Raw genomic sequence first — 12919 nt, 5'->3', positions numbered from 1 at the left:
ATCTTCACAGTGAGGATATCCTCAAACATGGTGTGGCACTGCTACTGTGTCAAGGGAGCAGACTAAGGACAGATCTAGCTAGCATATCCATGAGGCCCTCGGGCAACTAGCAACAGCAGCAGAATTGTACACCACCACAATGTGTAACCTTATGGCCTGACACATCCTTCACTCTTACACCCTCAAGCTGGGAGATCAACCTTGGTTCAACGGGGATTGTAAAGAGCAGGCTAAGAGCAGCACCAGGCATAACTTGGAATGAAGTTACAATTAAGTGAAGTTAACACACCAAAATTAGGAGGCTATATGGAGGTGAGTAGTCCCACAACCAACATATTAGAGCAAATCTCTGTAGCCCTATCACATCCAGTTGAGAATGATGTTGGACAACCTGGGAACTAAAGGGAGGAGGAGGCTCCATGAACACCCATCCTTAACCATGGTGAAGCCCAGCACAAATACAAGAGGCATGGCTGGAGTTGTTCACAAGTATCTTCTGTCAAAAGTGCTGAGTGGATGATCCTGCTCAGCCTCCCAAGGTTCCAACCATCATAGGTGCCAGTGTCCTGCTCATAAAAAGCAGCCGAGTGTACTGGACACAGCAAAGGCTATAAATCCTGACATCATGTGTGCACCAGAGCTAGCCACTCCCTTTGCCAAGCGGTTCCAATACATTTAAGACACTAGCATCTTTCAAGCAATATGGAAGACTGCGCAGGTATGTCCTATCCAGAAAAAAAAATCAGGATAAATCTTACTTTGCCAATTACCAACCTATCTGCCTTCTCCCAATCATCAGTTTCATGATGCAAGGAGTTATCAACAGTGCTATCAAGCAACACATACTTCACTAATAATCTGTTTTCCATGCTCAGTTTGGTTGCCATTAGAACCACTTGGCTCCAGACCGTATCACAGGCTTGATCTAAACATGGCACAAGAGCTGAATGCCAGAGGACAGGTGACTGCCCATGACATTAAGCCAGCATGCAACCAAGTATGGCACCATGGAATCCTGACAAAACTGAGGTCAATAGGGATCAATGGGAAAATTCTCCAGTGGCTGGAGTCATACCGAACACAAAGGATGTGGTTGTCGAAAGCTGATCATCACAGCCTCAGGACATCATTGCAGGAGTTCCTCAGGGAAATAGCCTCAGCACAACCATCTTCTGCTTTATCAATGTCCTTCGTCTGTCATAGCTGTTTGTTGATGATTCCGATCATCAGTGCCATTCACAACTCTTCCGATAAAGCAGCCCATGCCAGCCGACAACAGGATTTGGACGATATCCAAGCTTGGCCTGATGAGCAGCAGTTAACAATTACACCATATAAGTGCTAAGCAATGTACATGTCCCCAAGGACCTAACCAGCTCCCTCTGACCATCAATTGCACCACCATCGCCAAGTGCCCCACAATCGACATTTTGGAGGTCACCAATGACCAGAAGCTTAACTGGATTTGCCATATCAACACCATGTGTATCTATCCCCCAACTACAAAAGGTCAAGATAGCAATTAATAGGTTTGATCTAATCACCATTATGAAGACATGGTTGCAAAGGGACAAAGGTGGGAACTAAATATTCCAGGATTCTTAACTTTTCGAAATAGATAAATGGAAAAGGAGGAGGGGTGGCCCTGATAATAAAGGATGGGATAAGCAAAGTAGAGAGAAAGAATCTTAGTTCAGAAAATCAAGAAGTATAATCAGTTTGGGTGGAGCTTAGAAACAGCAAGGTGCAGAAAACATTGGTGGAAGTTGTTTTTTGGCCCCCAAACAGTAGTGGTAATGTAGGGCATAGTTTAAATCAGGAAATTTGAGGTGCATGTAACAAGGGTAATACAGTAATTTACATATAGACTGGGCTAACCAAATTTGCAGTAATGACGAATTCATGGAATGTATGCAAGATAGTTTTCTAGATCAGTATGTTGAGGAACCAACTAGGGAACAGTATTTTATCTTAGATCTAGTATTGTGCAATGAGAAAGGATTAATTAATAACCTTGTAGTAAAGGAGCCTTTAGGGAACAGTAACCATATTATAGAATTTTATATTAAGTTTGAAAGTGATTTAGTTAAAACCGAAACTAGGGTTTTAATCTAAACAAAGCAAACTACATAGGTATGAGGGGAGAGTTGGCTAAGGTAGATTGGGAAACTACATTAAAAGATATGACGATAGACAAGCAATGACTAGCATTTAAAGAATTAGTTCATAATTCACAACAAACATACATTCCTTTAAGGCACAAAAACCCCACTGGAAAAGTGATTCAACCATGGCTAACAAAAGAAGTTAAAGATAGTATTAGATCAAAGGAAGAGGCTTATTAATGTTGCCAAAAAGAGCAGTAAGCCTTGAGGATTGTGAGGACTTTAGAATTCAGCAGAGGACCAAGAAATTGACAAACGGAAAATAGAATATGAGTAAACTAGTGAGAGACATAAAAAGACTAAAAACTTCTATAGGTTTGTAAAAAGGAAAAGATTTGCAAAAGTAAATGCTGAGAGAGGAGAAATTATAATGGGGAATAAGGAAATGGCAGAGAAATTAAACAAGTACTTTGTAATTGTCTTCACGGAAGAAGACAGAAAAAAACTCCTGGAAATAGTGGAGAACCAAGGGTCCAGCGAGAATGAGGAACTGAAACAAGTTAGTATTAGTAAAATAATAGTACTGGAGAAATAAATGGGACTGAAAGCCTATAAATCCCCTGGACCTGATGGCCTACATCCTAGGGCTTTGAAAGAGGTGGCTATAGAGATTGTGGATGCATTGGTTATCATCTTCCAAAATTCCATAGATTCTAGAACGGTTCCCGCAGGTTGGAAGGTAGCTAATGTATCCCACTATTTAAGAGAGGGAGAGAAAACAGGAAACTACACACCAGTTAACCTGACAAAATGCTGGAATCTATTCTTAAGAACGTGGTAACAAAGCACTTAGAAAATAATAATAGGATTGGGCAGAATTAATGCGGATTTATAAAAGGGAAATCACGTTTGACAAATCTGTTAAGAGTTTTTTGAGGTTGTAACTCCCAGATCAGATAAGGGGAAAGCAGTGGATGTGGTGTATTTGGATTCTCAGAAGGTATTTAATAAGATGCCACACAAGAGGTTATTAAACAAAATTAGAGCTCTTGGGATTGGGGGTAATATACTAGCATGGATTGAGGATTAGTTAATGGACAGAAAACAGAGAATAGGAATAAACGGGTCATTTTCGGGTTGGCAGGTTTTAACTAGAGGGGTGCCGCAAGGATCGGTGCTTGGTTCCCAGCTATTCACAATCTATATCAATGATTTGGATAAGTGGACCAAATGTAATATATCCAAGTTGCTGATGATACAAAGAAACTGCAAGGGGATATAGATTAAGTGAGTGGGCAAGAACACGGCAGATGCAATATAATGCAGAGAAATGTGAAGTTATCCACTTTGGTAGGAAAAATAGAAAAGCAGAGTATTTTTTAAATGGTGAGAGATTGGGAAATGTTGGTGTTCAGAGGGTCCTTGTACACGAATCACAAAGTTAACACGCAGGTACAGCAAGTAATTAAGAAAGCAAATGCTATGTTGATTTTATTACAAGAGGATTTGAGTATCAAAGACGTCTTACTGCAATTATATAGGGCCCTGGTGAAACCACACCTGGAGTATTGTGTAGTTTTGGTCTCCTTACCTAAAGATATACTTGCCATAGATGGGGTGCAACAAAGGTTCACCAGACTGATTCCTGGGATGGGGGGATTGTCCTATGAGGAGAGATTGAGTAGGCTAGGCCTATATTCTCTAGAGTTTAGAAGAATGAGAGGTGATCTCTTGAAACATAAAAATTCTTACAGGGCTTGACAGGGTAGATGCTGGGAGGATGTTTCCCCTGGCTCGGGTGTCTATAACCAGTGGTCACAGTCACAGAATAAGGCGTCGGCCATTTAGGACTGAGATGAGGAGAAACTTCTTCACTGAGGGTGGTAAATCTTTGGAATTCTCTACCCCACAGGTCTGTGGAAGCTCAATCTTTGAGTATATTCAAGACAGAGATCAATAGGTTTTTGGATATTAAGGAAATCAAGGGATATGGGGGTAGTGCAGGAAAGTGGAGTTGAGGTAGAAGATCAGCCATGATCTTATTGAATGATGAAGCAGGCTCAAGGGGCCGAATAACCTATTGCTGCTCCTAATTCGTATGTTCTTATCCTTGATATAGGGAACTATTCTGATTAAGAATGAGTATACTTCTTGTAAGAAAAATTCAAATTTTTATTGTAATATTCAAACAAAAGAAAATGGCAAAGCTATTAAATCAGGAGTAACTCTAAAATTTCAGCAACTACATTTATCCAGATAAGCACCCGATTTATTATACTTTGCAGATACCAGGGCTTCTGTTTGGCAAATCACATCAAAAAATTGTGAATTAACTATCAACTTTAATATTTCTTTTCAGATTACATAAATACATTCATAATTGTACTACATTATTCATCTTGTACACAAAAGAAAAAATAACTATTAGAAATTTGTAAGCAGATTTAAAGACATTTCTTTCATCTTTAGAGACACACATAAAAGTAGTTATATTCATAACACATTTGCCTGCATAACAGCCTCCACACTTCAGAAGTAATTCATTCTGTAAAGTGTCTTGTGATATTTTTATTCATTCTTGAGATATGGACTTCGAAAAAGATGGTGATGGTGGGTTGTCTTCTTGAATATTTTGACATAAAAGGCACTGTATTGACGCGACTTCGTCAACATTTTTTTAGTAATTATACTATATATGCGTAAGCTAGAAAAGCAGGCCAAAATTAGCAGCCAATTTGTTTAAAATTTGCGAGGTATAATTTTATAATAAAATTAGCTAAGATTAACAAACCAAACATTAAACAAAAGTATATCTTCAAAACAACCATTAAAATTCTGAAAGACAAAAGGCACAATACGTTGGTTTGTCAGAATGAAAGCATGAAAATTCATACACATTGTCCTGGAATCAATTATTTTCCATTTTAATACTGTAGAATCAGAGTATTCTGTGACTCGTTATGATCAAAGGTCCAACATTATCTCTGGTTTCCGCATTATATTTTTCGTGAGCACCATCACAATAAGGAAACTGAAAAATGCAACCACAGATCATTAGTCAAGATTAACTGATAAGTAAACCTTCCCAAGGCTAAAACTAGGCAAGATTAATAAAACTTTGTGGAGCTTAATTTTAGTGTTTATTGAAGATATGTAAAGGACAATACATTTTTTTTAAACCTGGTAAGGCAGGTGTGGTCGGAGCTCACCAGGTGAAGTAAATCAGAAAGCAGCAATTAGGCGATGTGAAGCTTTGCTTTTAAAAAAAAAGCAGCTAGATTTTCTGCCGTGAATGACTATTACGAACAAACAGGCCCAGAATTTGCAGTCAGAAGCGAACGCATTTTCTGCTGTCCCCAAAGTACTCTTCACACAAGGATCTCGCAAACCGTATGTCGAGTACTTCGGGTTTTCCAACCTTGAATTCAATTCAACGGAACTTAATGGGAATCCCCTTGTTCAAACTACTGTGATGACAACAGGCTGTCTAAGCAGCCAATCAAAAGTGAACAAGGCAGTGAGTAAGCCCTTAAAATTCTGACTTTTTAAAGCAGTTAAAGAAAACAAAAGAAAGATTGGGGTTCTCACATGGGGAAAAGGCAAACTTAAAATAAAGATAGACAAACTTCAATTTTTTTTTAAGCTTCTTCAAAATTGTAATATTTATTAAAATGGACAAATTTCACATTGCATAAAATTAACATTAGTTTTACAACCCTTAACTTTTGTTTAGCAGTCAATACTCTGTTGAAACCCCAGTTACACCTAATCCCTTTTGGTCAATCTTTTAGTGGGAATTTAACAGCGTAATTACTGCAGAAGAGCCGAAGTTTTCATCAGTTTTAATGATTTATGAGATTTCATTGATTGTCGGCTGTGTATGTATGTGTGTGTGTGTTGGGGGAGGGGGGGGAAAGAGACACGGCGCAGCCAGTTTCGGAGCAGTCGTTGACAGACTGTAACTTCAGGATTTCCACATGCATTTGTGCATGCGCCAAATCCCAAAGTTGCAGTCAGTTTCAAAGGCAGTATGACGGCGTACTCTTCAGTTTGCCGTCATATCGACTGCAAATTCAGGGCCGTTATGATTAGGTGGAAAATCCACTCTGCAGAAATGTTACTGTAGGAGGAAAGTGTGAAGGAGGCAATGAAAACAATCATCATCATCATCATAGGCAGTCCCGCGAAGTCGAGGAAGACTTGCTTCCACTCTAAAAATGAGTTCTTAGATGACTGAACAGTCCAATACGGAAATTACAGTCTCTGTCACAGGTGGGACAGACAGTCGTTGAAGGAAAGGGTGGGTGGGGAGTCTGGCTTGACGCACGCTCCTTCCACTGCCTGCGTTTGCTTTTCTGCATTCTCTCAGCGACGAGACTCGAGGTGCTCAGCACCCTCCCGGATGCTCTTCCTCCACTTTAGGCGGTCTTTGGCCAGGGACACCCAGGTGTCGGTGGGGATGTTGCATTTTATCAAGGAGGCTTTGAGTGTGTCCTTGAAACGTTTCCTCTGCCCATCTGGGGCTCGCTTGCCGTGTAGGAGTTCCGAGTAGAGCGCTTGCTTTGGGAGTCTTGTGTCGGGCATGCAAACATTGTGGCCCGCCTAACGGAGCTGGTCGAGTGTGGTCAGTGCTTCGATGCTGGGGATGTTGGCCTGATTGAGGACATAAATGTTGGTGCGTCTGTCCTCCCAGGGAATTTGCAGGATCTTGCGGAGACATCGTTGGTGGTATTTCTCCAGCGATTTGAGGTGTCTCCTGTATATGATCCACAAAACAACGACCCAGAATTCGCTGCAATAGCGATACTGGCGACCAACACCATAAGTTAGTCTGCAGTGCTCCCCGATAATCCAGTGGCAAATTCACGCCAAAATTTAATGGAAAAATAATTAGAATACGCTTCAGCGAGCATAGCCGTGGGTCAGGGACAGCTTGGCCAATGTCTAACACACATCCATGGTGCTAAGCTGAACAGTAGAACAGGTTATTTAACAGGAATGCATTAAGGAGCAATGGCTCCGATCTGATAACATGGAACAGGTCGCAGTACGTACAGACAGAATGTCCAGGTCAGATTTAATTTGATTGATGGGTTTGTACTGAAACAATACAAGTATATAAATCGGCAATGAGAACATGCATAGGATTGTCTCCCAAGCTGCGTGCGATCAGTAGCCATATTTCATTACCGGTGTACAACTGCAATAAGTATTAATATAAAAATATTAATTGATAGAAAATCAGAAAATTCCTAGGTGTCAAAACATTATTTAACTGACGTTTAAGATTTTAGAGAAATTCCGAGAACAAGTCAGTAACAAAGTTACCCTCAGGTCACCAGCTGAGTGAATGAATACTTTATTGATCCAAAGTCCTCCGGCACCATTCTGTAATGGTCTAAGTGCCATAATTCAGCAAATTCGATCTCGCAGTTAATGAGGGGCAATGCTAGGATAAATAGCTGTTATAAGAACATAAGAAATAGGAGCAGGAGTAGGCCACTTCAAGCCTGCTCCACCATTCAATAAGATTATGACTGATCTTCTACTGCAACTCCACCCTCCCACACTATCCCCATATTCCTTGACTCCCTTAGTATCCAAAAAATCTAATAATCTCTGTCTAGAACGACCGAGCAACCACAGTCCTCTGCGGTAGAGAATTCCAAAGATTCACAACCAATGTTCTTATTAATTTTTTGGGGTGCGAGGCCCCTTTAAGAGGCTGTATGGCCCATTCATGCGTGGTTTTCACCATTGAAAAGCCAGGGTGTCGGCTGCGCAGGAGGTGCAGAGAGCTGCGTGGCCATGCAGCTTAAAGGGAACATGGTTCACAATCCTTTGAGTGAAGAAATTTCTCATCTCAGTCCTAAATGGCCGACCCCTTATTCTAAGACTGTGAACCCTAGTTCTGGACTCTCCAGCCAAGGGTAACATCCCCCCAGCATCTACCCAGTCAAGTCTCTTAAAAGAAGTTTATATGTTTCAATGAGATCACCTTTCATTCTTCTAAACTCTAGAGTCTTTAGGCGTAGTCTACTCAATTTCTCTTCTTAAGACAATCCCCTCATCCCAGGAATCAGTATTGTGAACCTTCGTTGCACTTCCTCGAAGGCAAATATATCCTTTCTTAGGTAAGGAGACCAAAACTGTACAGAGTATTATTTGTAATAAAGGGTCACAAACCATTTGCTTTCCTAATTTCTTGCTGTTAACTTTCTGTAATTTGTGTACAAGGACATCCAGGTCCTTCTGAACACCAACATTCCCCAATCTCTCACCATTTTTCCTACCAAAGTGGAAAACTTCACATTTCTCCACATTATATTCCATCTGCCATGTTTTTGCCCACTTACTTAATCTATCTATACCCCCTTTCAGCCTCCTCACAACTTACTTCCAAACTAGCTTTGCATCGTCAGCATACTTGTATATACAGGTTGAGCGTCCAAAATGCAGATTTACGAAATTCGGAATGTTCCAAATTCCGGACGTCGCTGATCCGTGGAGCGGTCGTCCGGAATTCGGAAAATGTTCCAAAATCTGGACATTTTTTTTAAAACGCGATAGCGGTATTTTTTCGCCAAAACTACTATTGCGAGTTGGGTCTAGGGTGGGGGGGAAAACACCCAAAAAATTAATTAAAAAAAAAAATTTTAATTCACAAAGCATTCACAAAACACTTACCTACTAAATCGCTGAAAAAGAATTAAAAAATAAAAACTTTAACTTACGTTTTTTCGCAGGTCTTCAACGCGGGTTTTTCCCGGCTGCCGACGCTGACGAACCAGGACCCCGCAGCACCTCCACTGCCCCACACCCTCTGCCGCCCCCCCTCCGCCGCCCCGGACCCTCCGCCGCCGATCCAGACCCTCCGCCGACCCGGACCCTCCGCGGATCCAGACCCTCCGCCGCCGATCCGGACCCTCTGCCGACGACCAGGACCCTCTGCCGATGACCAGGACCCTCTGCTGACCCAGACCCTCCGCGGATCCAGACCCTCCGCCGCCGATCCGGACCCTCCGCCGCCGATCCGGACCCTCTGCCGACGACCAGGATCCTCTGCCGACCCAGACCCTCCGCCGATCCAGACCCTCCGCCGCCGACCCGGACCCTCTGCCGATCCGGACCTCCCTCCGCCGCCCAGGACCCTCCGCCGATCCGGACCTCCCTCCGCCGCTCAGGACCCTCCGCTGACAACCCAGAGCCTCCGCCGTCCACTGCAGCACCCTTACCTCGGCCCAGGCGTTTCTGGATTTGGGACGTCGGAAAGATGTTCTGAAATCCGGAAATACCCGAAATTCACAACGGCCTCGGTCCTGAGGTTTCCGGATTTTGGACGTTAAATCTGTATTACACTCCGTCCCCTTACCCAAGTCATTAATATAGATTGTAAATAGCTGAGGCCCAAGTACTGATCCTTGTGGTACCCTTCTAGTTACAGCCTGCAACCCAAAATTCCTACTCTGTTTTCTATCTGTTAACCAATCCTCAATCTATAATATATTACCCCCAATCACATGAACCCTAATTTTGTGTAATAACCTCTTGTGTGGCACCTTATTGAATGCTGTTTGAAAATTCAAATACATTACATCCACTGGTTCCCTTTATCCACCCTGCTAATTACAACCTCAAAAAACTCCCAACAGATTTACCAAACACGATTTCCCTTTCATAAATCCATGTTGACTCTGCCCAACCATATTATGATTTTCTAAGTGCCCTAGATTCTAGCATTTTCCCTACGACTGATGTCAGGTTAACTGGTCGATAAGCTCTAATATTAAAGCAAAATACTGCGGATGCTGGAATCTGACATAAAAACAGAGACTGGTTGAAAGCTCAGTGGGTCAGGCAGCATCTGTGGAGAGAAAAACAAAGTTAACGTTTCGGGTCGACGTTTTTTCTCTCCCTCCTTTCCTGAACAGTGGGGTTTCATGTGCTACTTTCCAATCCACAGGATTGTAGGGATTTCTAGAAGATCAAAACCAATGCATTCACTATCTCTGTAGCAACCGCTTTTAAAACCCTAGGACATAGGCCATCCAGTCCAGGGGATTTGTCGACTTTTAGTCCCATTAATTTCTCCAGTACTATTTCTTTATTGTTACTAATTTCTTTAAGTTCCTCATTCTCAGTAGACCCTTGGTTTCCCCACTATTTCCACAATGTTTTTTGTGTCTTCTTCAACGAAGACAGGCACAAAATATTTTTTTAATATCTCTGGCGTTCCCTTATTCCCCATTATAATTTCTCCCATCTCTGCCTATAATAGACCAACATTACTTTCACTAATCTCTTTCTTTTTACACGCCTATAGAAGCATTTCCAATCTGTTTTTATGTCCCTTGCTAGCTTACACTCAGATTCTCTTTTCTCTCTTTATCAATGTCTTGGTCCTCCTTTGCTGAATTCCAAAATCCTCCCAAACCTCAAGCTTGTTACTCTTTTAGACAACATTATAAGCCTCTTCTTTAATCTAATACTCTATTTAACTTCTCTTGTTAACCTGTGGGGTTTTTATTCCTTGAGGGAATCTATATTTTTTGCAAATTATGAATTGTTTCTTTAAATTTTTGCCATTGCTTTTGTACCGTTATATCTTTTAATCTAGTTTCCCAATCTAACAGCCAACTTGCCCCTCATACCTACAGTTTGGTATGTGCAGATTTAAGACCCTAGTTTCGCACTTAACTAAATCACGATCATATTATGAACACTGCTCCCCAGAGGCTCCTTTACAAAAGGTTATTAATTAACCCTATCTCACTACACAATACTAGATCTTAAACAGCTTGTACCCTAGTTAGTTCATCGGCATACTGATCTAGAAAACTATCTTGAATGCATTCCATGAACTCATCTACTGCACTATTACAAATTTGGTTTGCCCAGTCCCCCATAATTGCTGTATTACCTTTATTACATTCTCCAATGGTGCTTGCAGGCCGGGGGCCACTCAGACTGCTGGGCCAGTCCGCCACGTTGCTCCTTCTACTCCCCGGCCTCAAACCTGACTGGAACGGAAGGAGCAATGTGGTGGCACCACTCCAGGAAGCAGCACGTGCTGGAACAGGCGAGCAACGGCTGTGAAGAGTGACGTCATCAAGGTCCAGGTCGGTGATTGGAGCGTGGGCAGGTACAGCAGGAGCGGCGAGAGATTGTAAAGGGACGCGATTGGGGCCCAGGAGAGGCGCGAGTTCGGGCCAGGGGCAGCACGGACCAGCCCACACTGCGATATGTGTGCGCACTAGGTCCGTGCAGCAGAGCAGGTCTCCGATCGTCTTGGTTAATCCTTGCTACTGGACCAAGACCTAGCTCTGTCAAGCCCGTGTGGTAGCTGATGTGCAACAGCCACCACACGTTAAAAAAATCCAAGCACAAACATCTTCCACCCTTCAAGATTTAGTTTGGACCTGGAATTTTGGGTCCATCATTGAAACACCTGTGAACTTTTTGACGTGGAAGCAAATCATCCTCGATTCGAGGGACTGTCTATGGTGATGATTACATCCCCCACCTCTAATTTTCTGATTTATTCTGTGCCCGACACTGCAACTACTATTAGAGGGTTAATAAACTACCCCCATCAGTGTTTGCTGCCCCTTGTTGTTTCTTAACTGGGTGGCGGTGTGAGCTGTGAGGAGGACGCTAAGAGGCTGCAGGGTGATTTGGACAGGTTAGGCGAGTGAGCAAATACATGGCAGATGCAGTATAATGTGAGGTTATCCACTTTGGGGGCAAAAACACGAAGGCAGAATATTATCTGAATGGCGGCAGATTAGGAAAAGGGGAGGTGCAGCGAAACCTGCGTGTCATGATTCATCAGTCATTGAAGGTTGGCATGCAGGTACAGCAGGCGGTGAAGAAGGCTGGCCTTCATAGCAAGGGGATTTGAGTATAGGAGCAGGGAAGTCTTACTGCAGTTGTACAGGGCCTTGGTGAGGCCCCACCTGGAATATTGTGTTCAGTTTTGGTCTCCTAATCTGAAGAAGGACGTTCTTGCTATTGAGGGAGTGCAGCGAAGGTTCACCAGACTGATTCCTGGGATGGCAGGACTGACATATGAGGAGAGACTGGATCAACTGGGCCTGTATTCACTGGAGTTTAGAAGGATGAGAGGGGATCTCATAGAAACATATAAAGTTCTGACGGGACTGGACAGGTTAGATGCAGGAAGAATGTTCCCGATGTTGGGGAAGTCCAGAACCAGGGAACATAGTCTTAGGATAAGGGGTAAGCCATTTAGGACTGAGATGAGGAGAAACTTCTTCACTCAGAGAGTTGTTAACCTGTGGAATTCCCTACCGCAGAGAGTTGTTGATGCCAGTTCATTGGATATATTCAAGAGGGAGTTAGATATGGCCCTTGCGGCTAAAGGAATCAAGGGGTATGAAGAGAAAGCAGGAACGGGGTACTGAAGGAATGATCAGCCTTGATCTTATTGAATGATGGTGCAGGCTCGAAGGGCCGGATGGCCTACTCCTGCACCTATTTTCTATGTTTCTATGTTAACTCCATCCAAAGTGATTTTAGATCTTGATTTTCTGAGCTAAGATCCTTTCTCTCCACTGCCTTTATCCCATTGTTTATCAGGGCTATCCCCCCACCACCTCCCCCACAACCTGAAATATTTAGTTCCCAACGTTGGTCACTCTGCAACCACATCTCCGTAATGGTTATTAGATCAAATCCATTTATTTCTATCTGTGCTATTAATTCATCTATTTTGTTGCGAATGCTTTAGCTTTAACTTTTTTCTATTTTTCCCTAATGTTACCTTTGTCACTAATGCCCTATTACGTTTGATA

At 42.6% G+C, this 12919-nt stretch overlaps 1 protein-coding gene across 2 annotated transcripts in view; it reads right to left on the bottom strand.

The window, feature by feature from the left end:
• Positions 1 to 4310: 4310 nt before the first annotated feature.
• Positions 4311 to 12919, bottom strand: part of LOC139263034 (CDGSH iron-sulfur domain-containing protein 1) — a 32333-nt gene continuing 23724 nt past the window's right edge. For both annotated transcript variants that reach the window (XM_070878505.1, XM_070878503.1), the window contains exon 3: positions 4311 to 5136. In XM_070878505.1, the coding sequence (XP_070734606.1) occupies positions 5044 to 5136 (93 nt within the window). In that variant the 3' untranslated portion in view covers positions 4311 to 5043. The remainder of the gene's footprint in view (positions 5137 to 12919) is intronic.

The sequence above is a fragment of the Pristiophorus japonicus genome, chromosome 4, assembly GCF_044704955.1.
Source record: "Pristiophorus japonicus isolate sPriJap1 chromosome 4, sPriJap1.hap1, whole genome shotgun sequence".
Lineage (NCBI taxonomy): Eukaryota > Metazoa > Chordata > Chondrichthyes > Pristiophoridae > Pristiophorus > Pristiophorus japonicus.
Note: the sequence above shows the minus strand (reverse complement) of the source record. Positions and strands in the feature narration are given on the sequence as shown.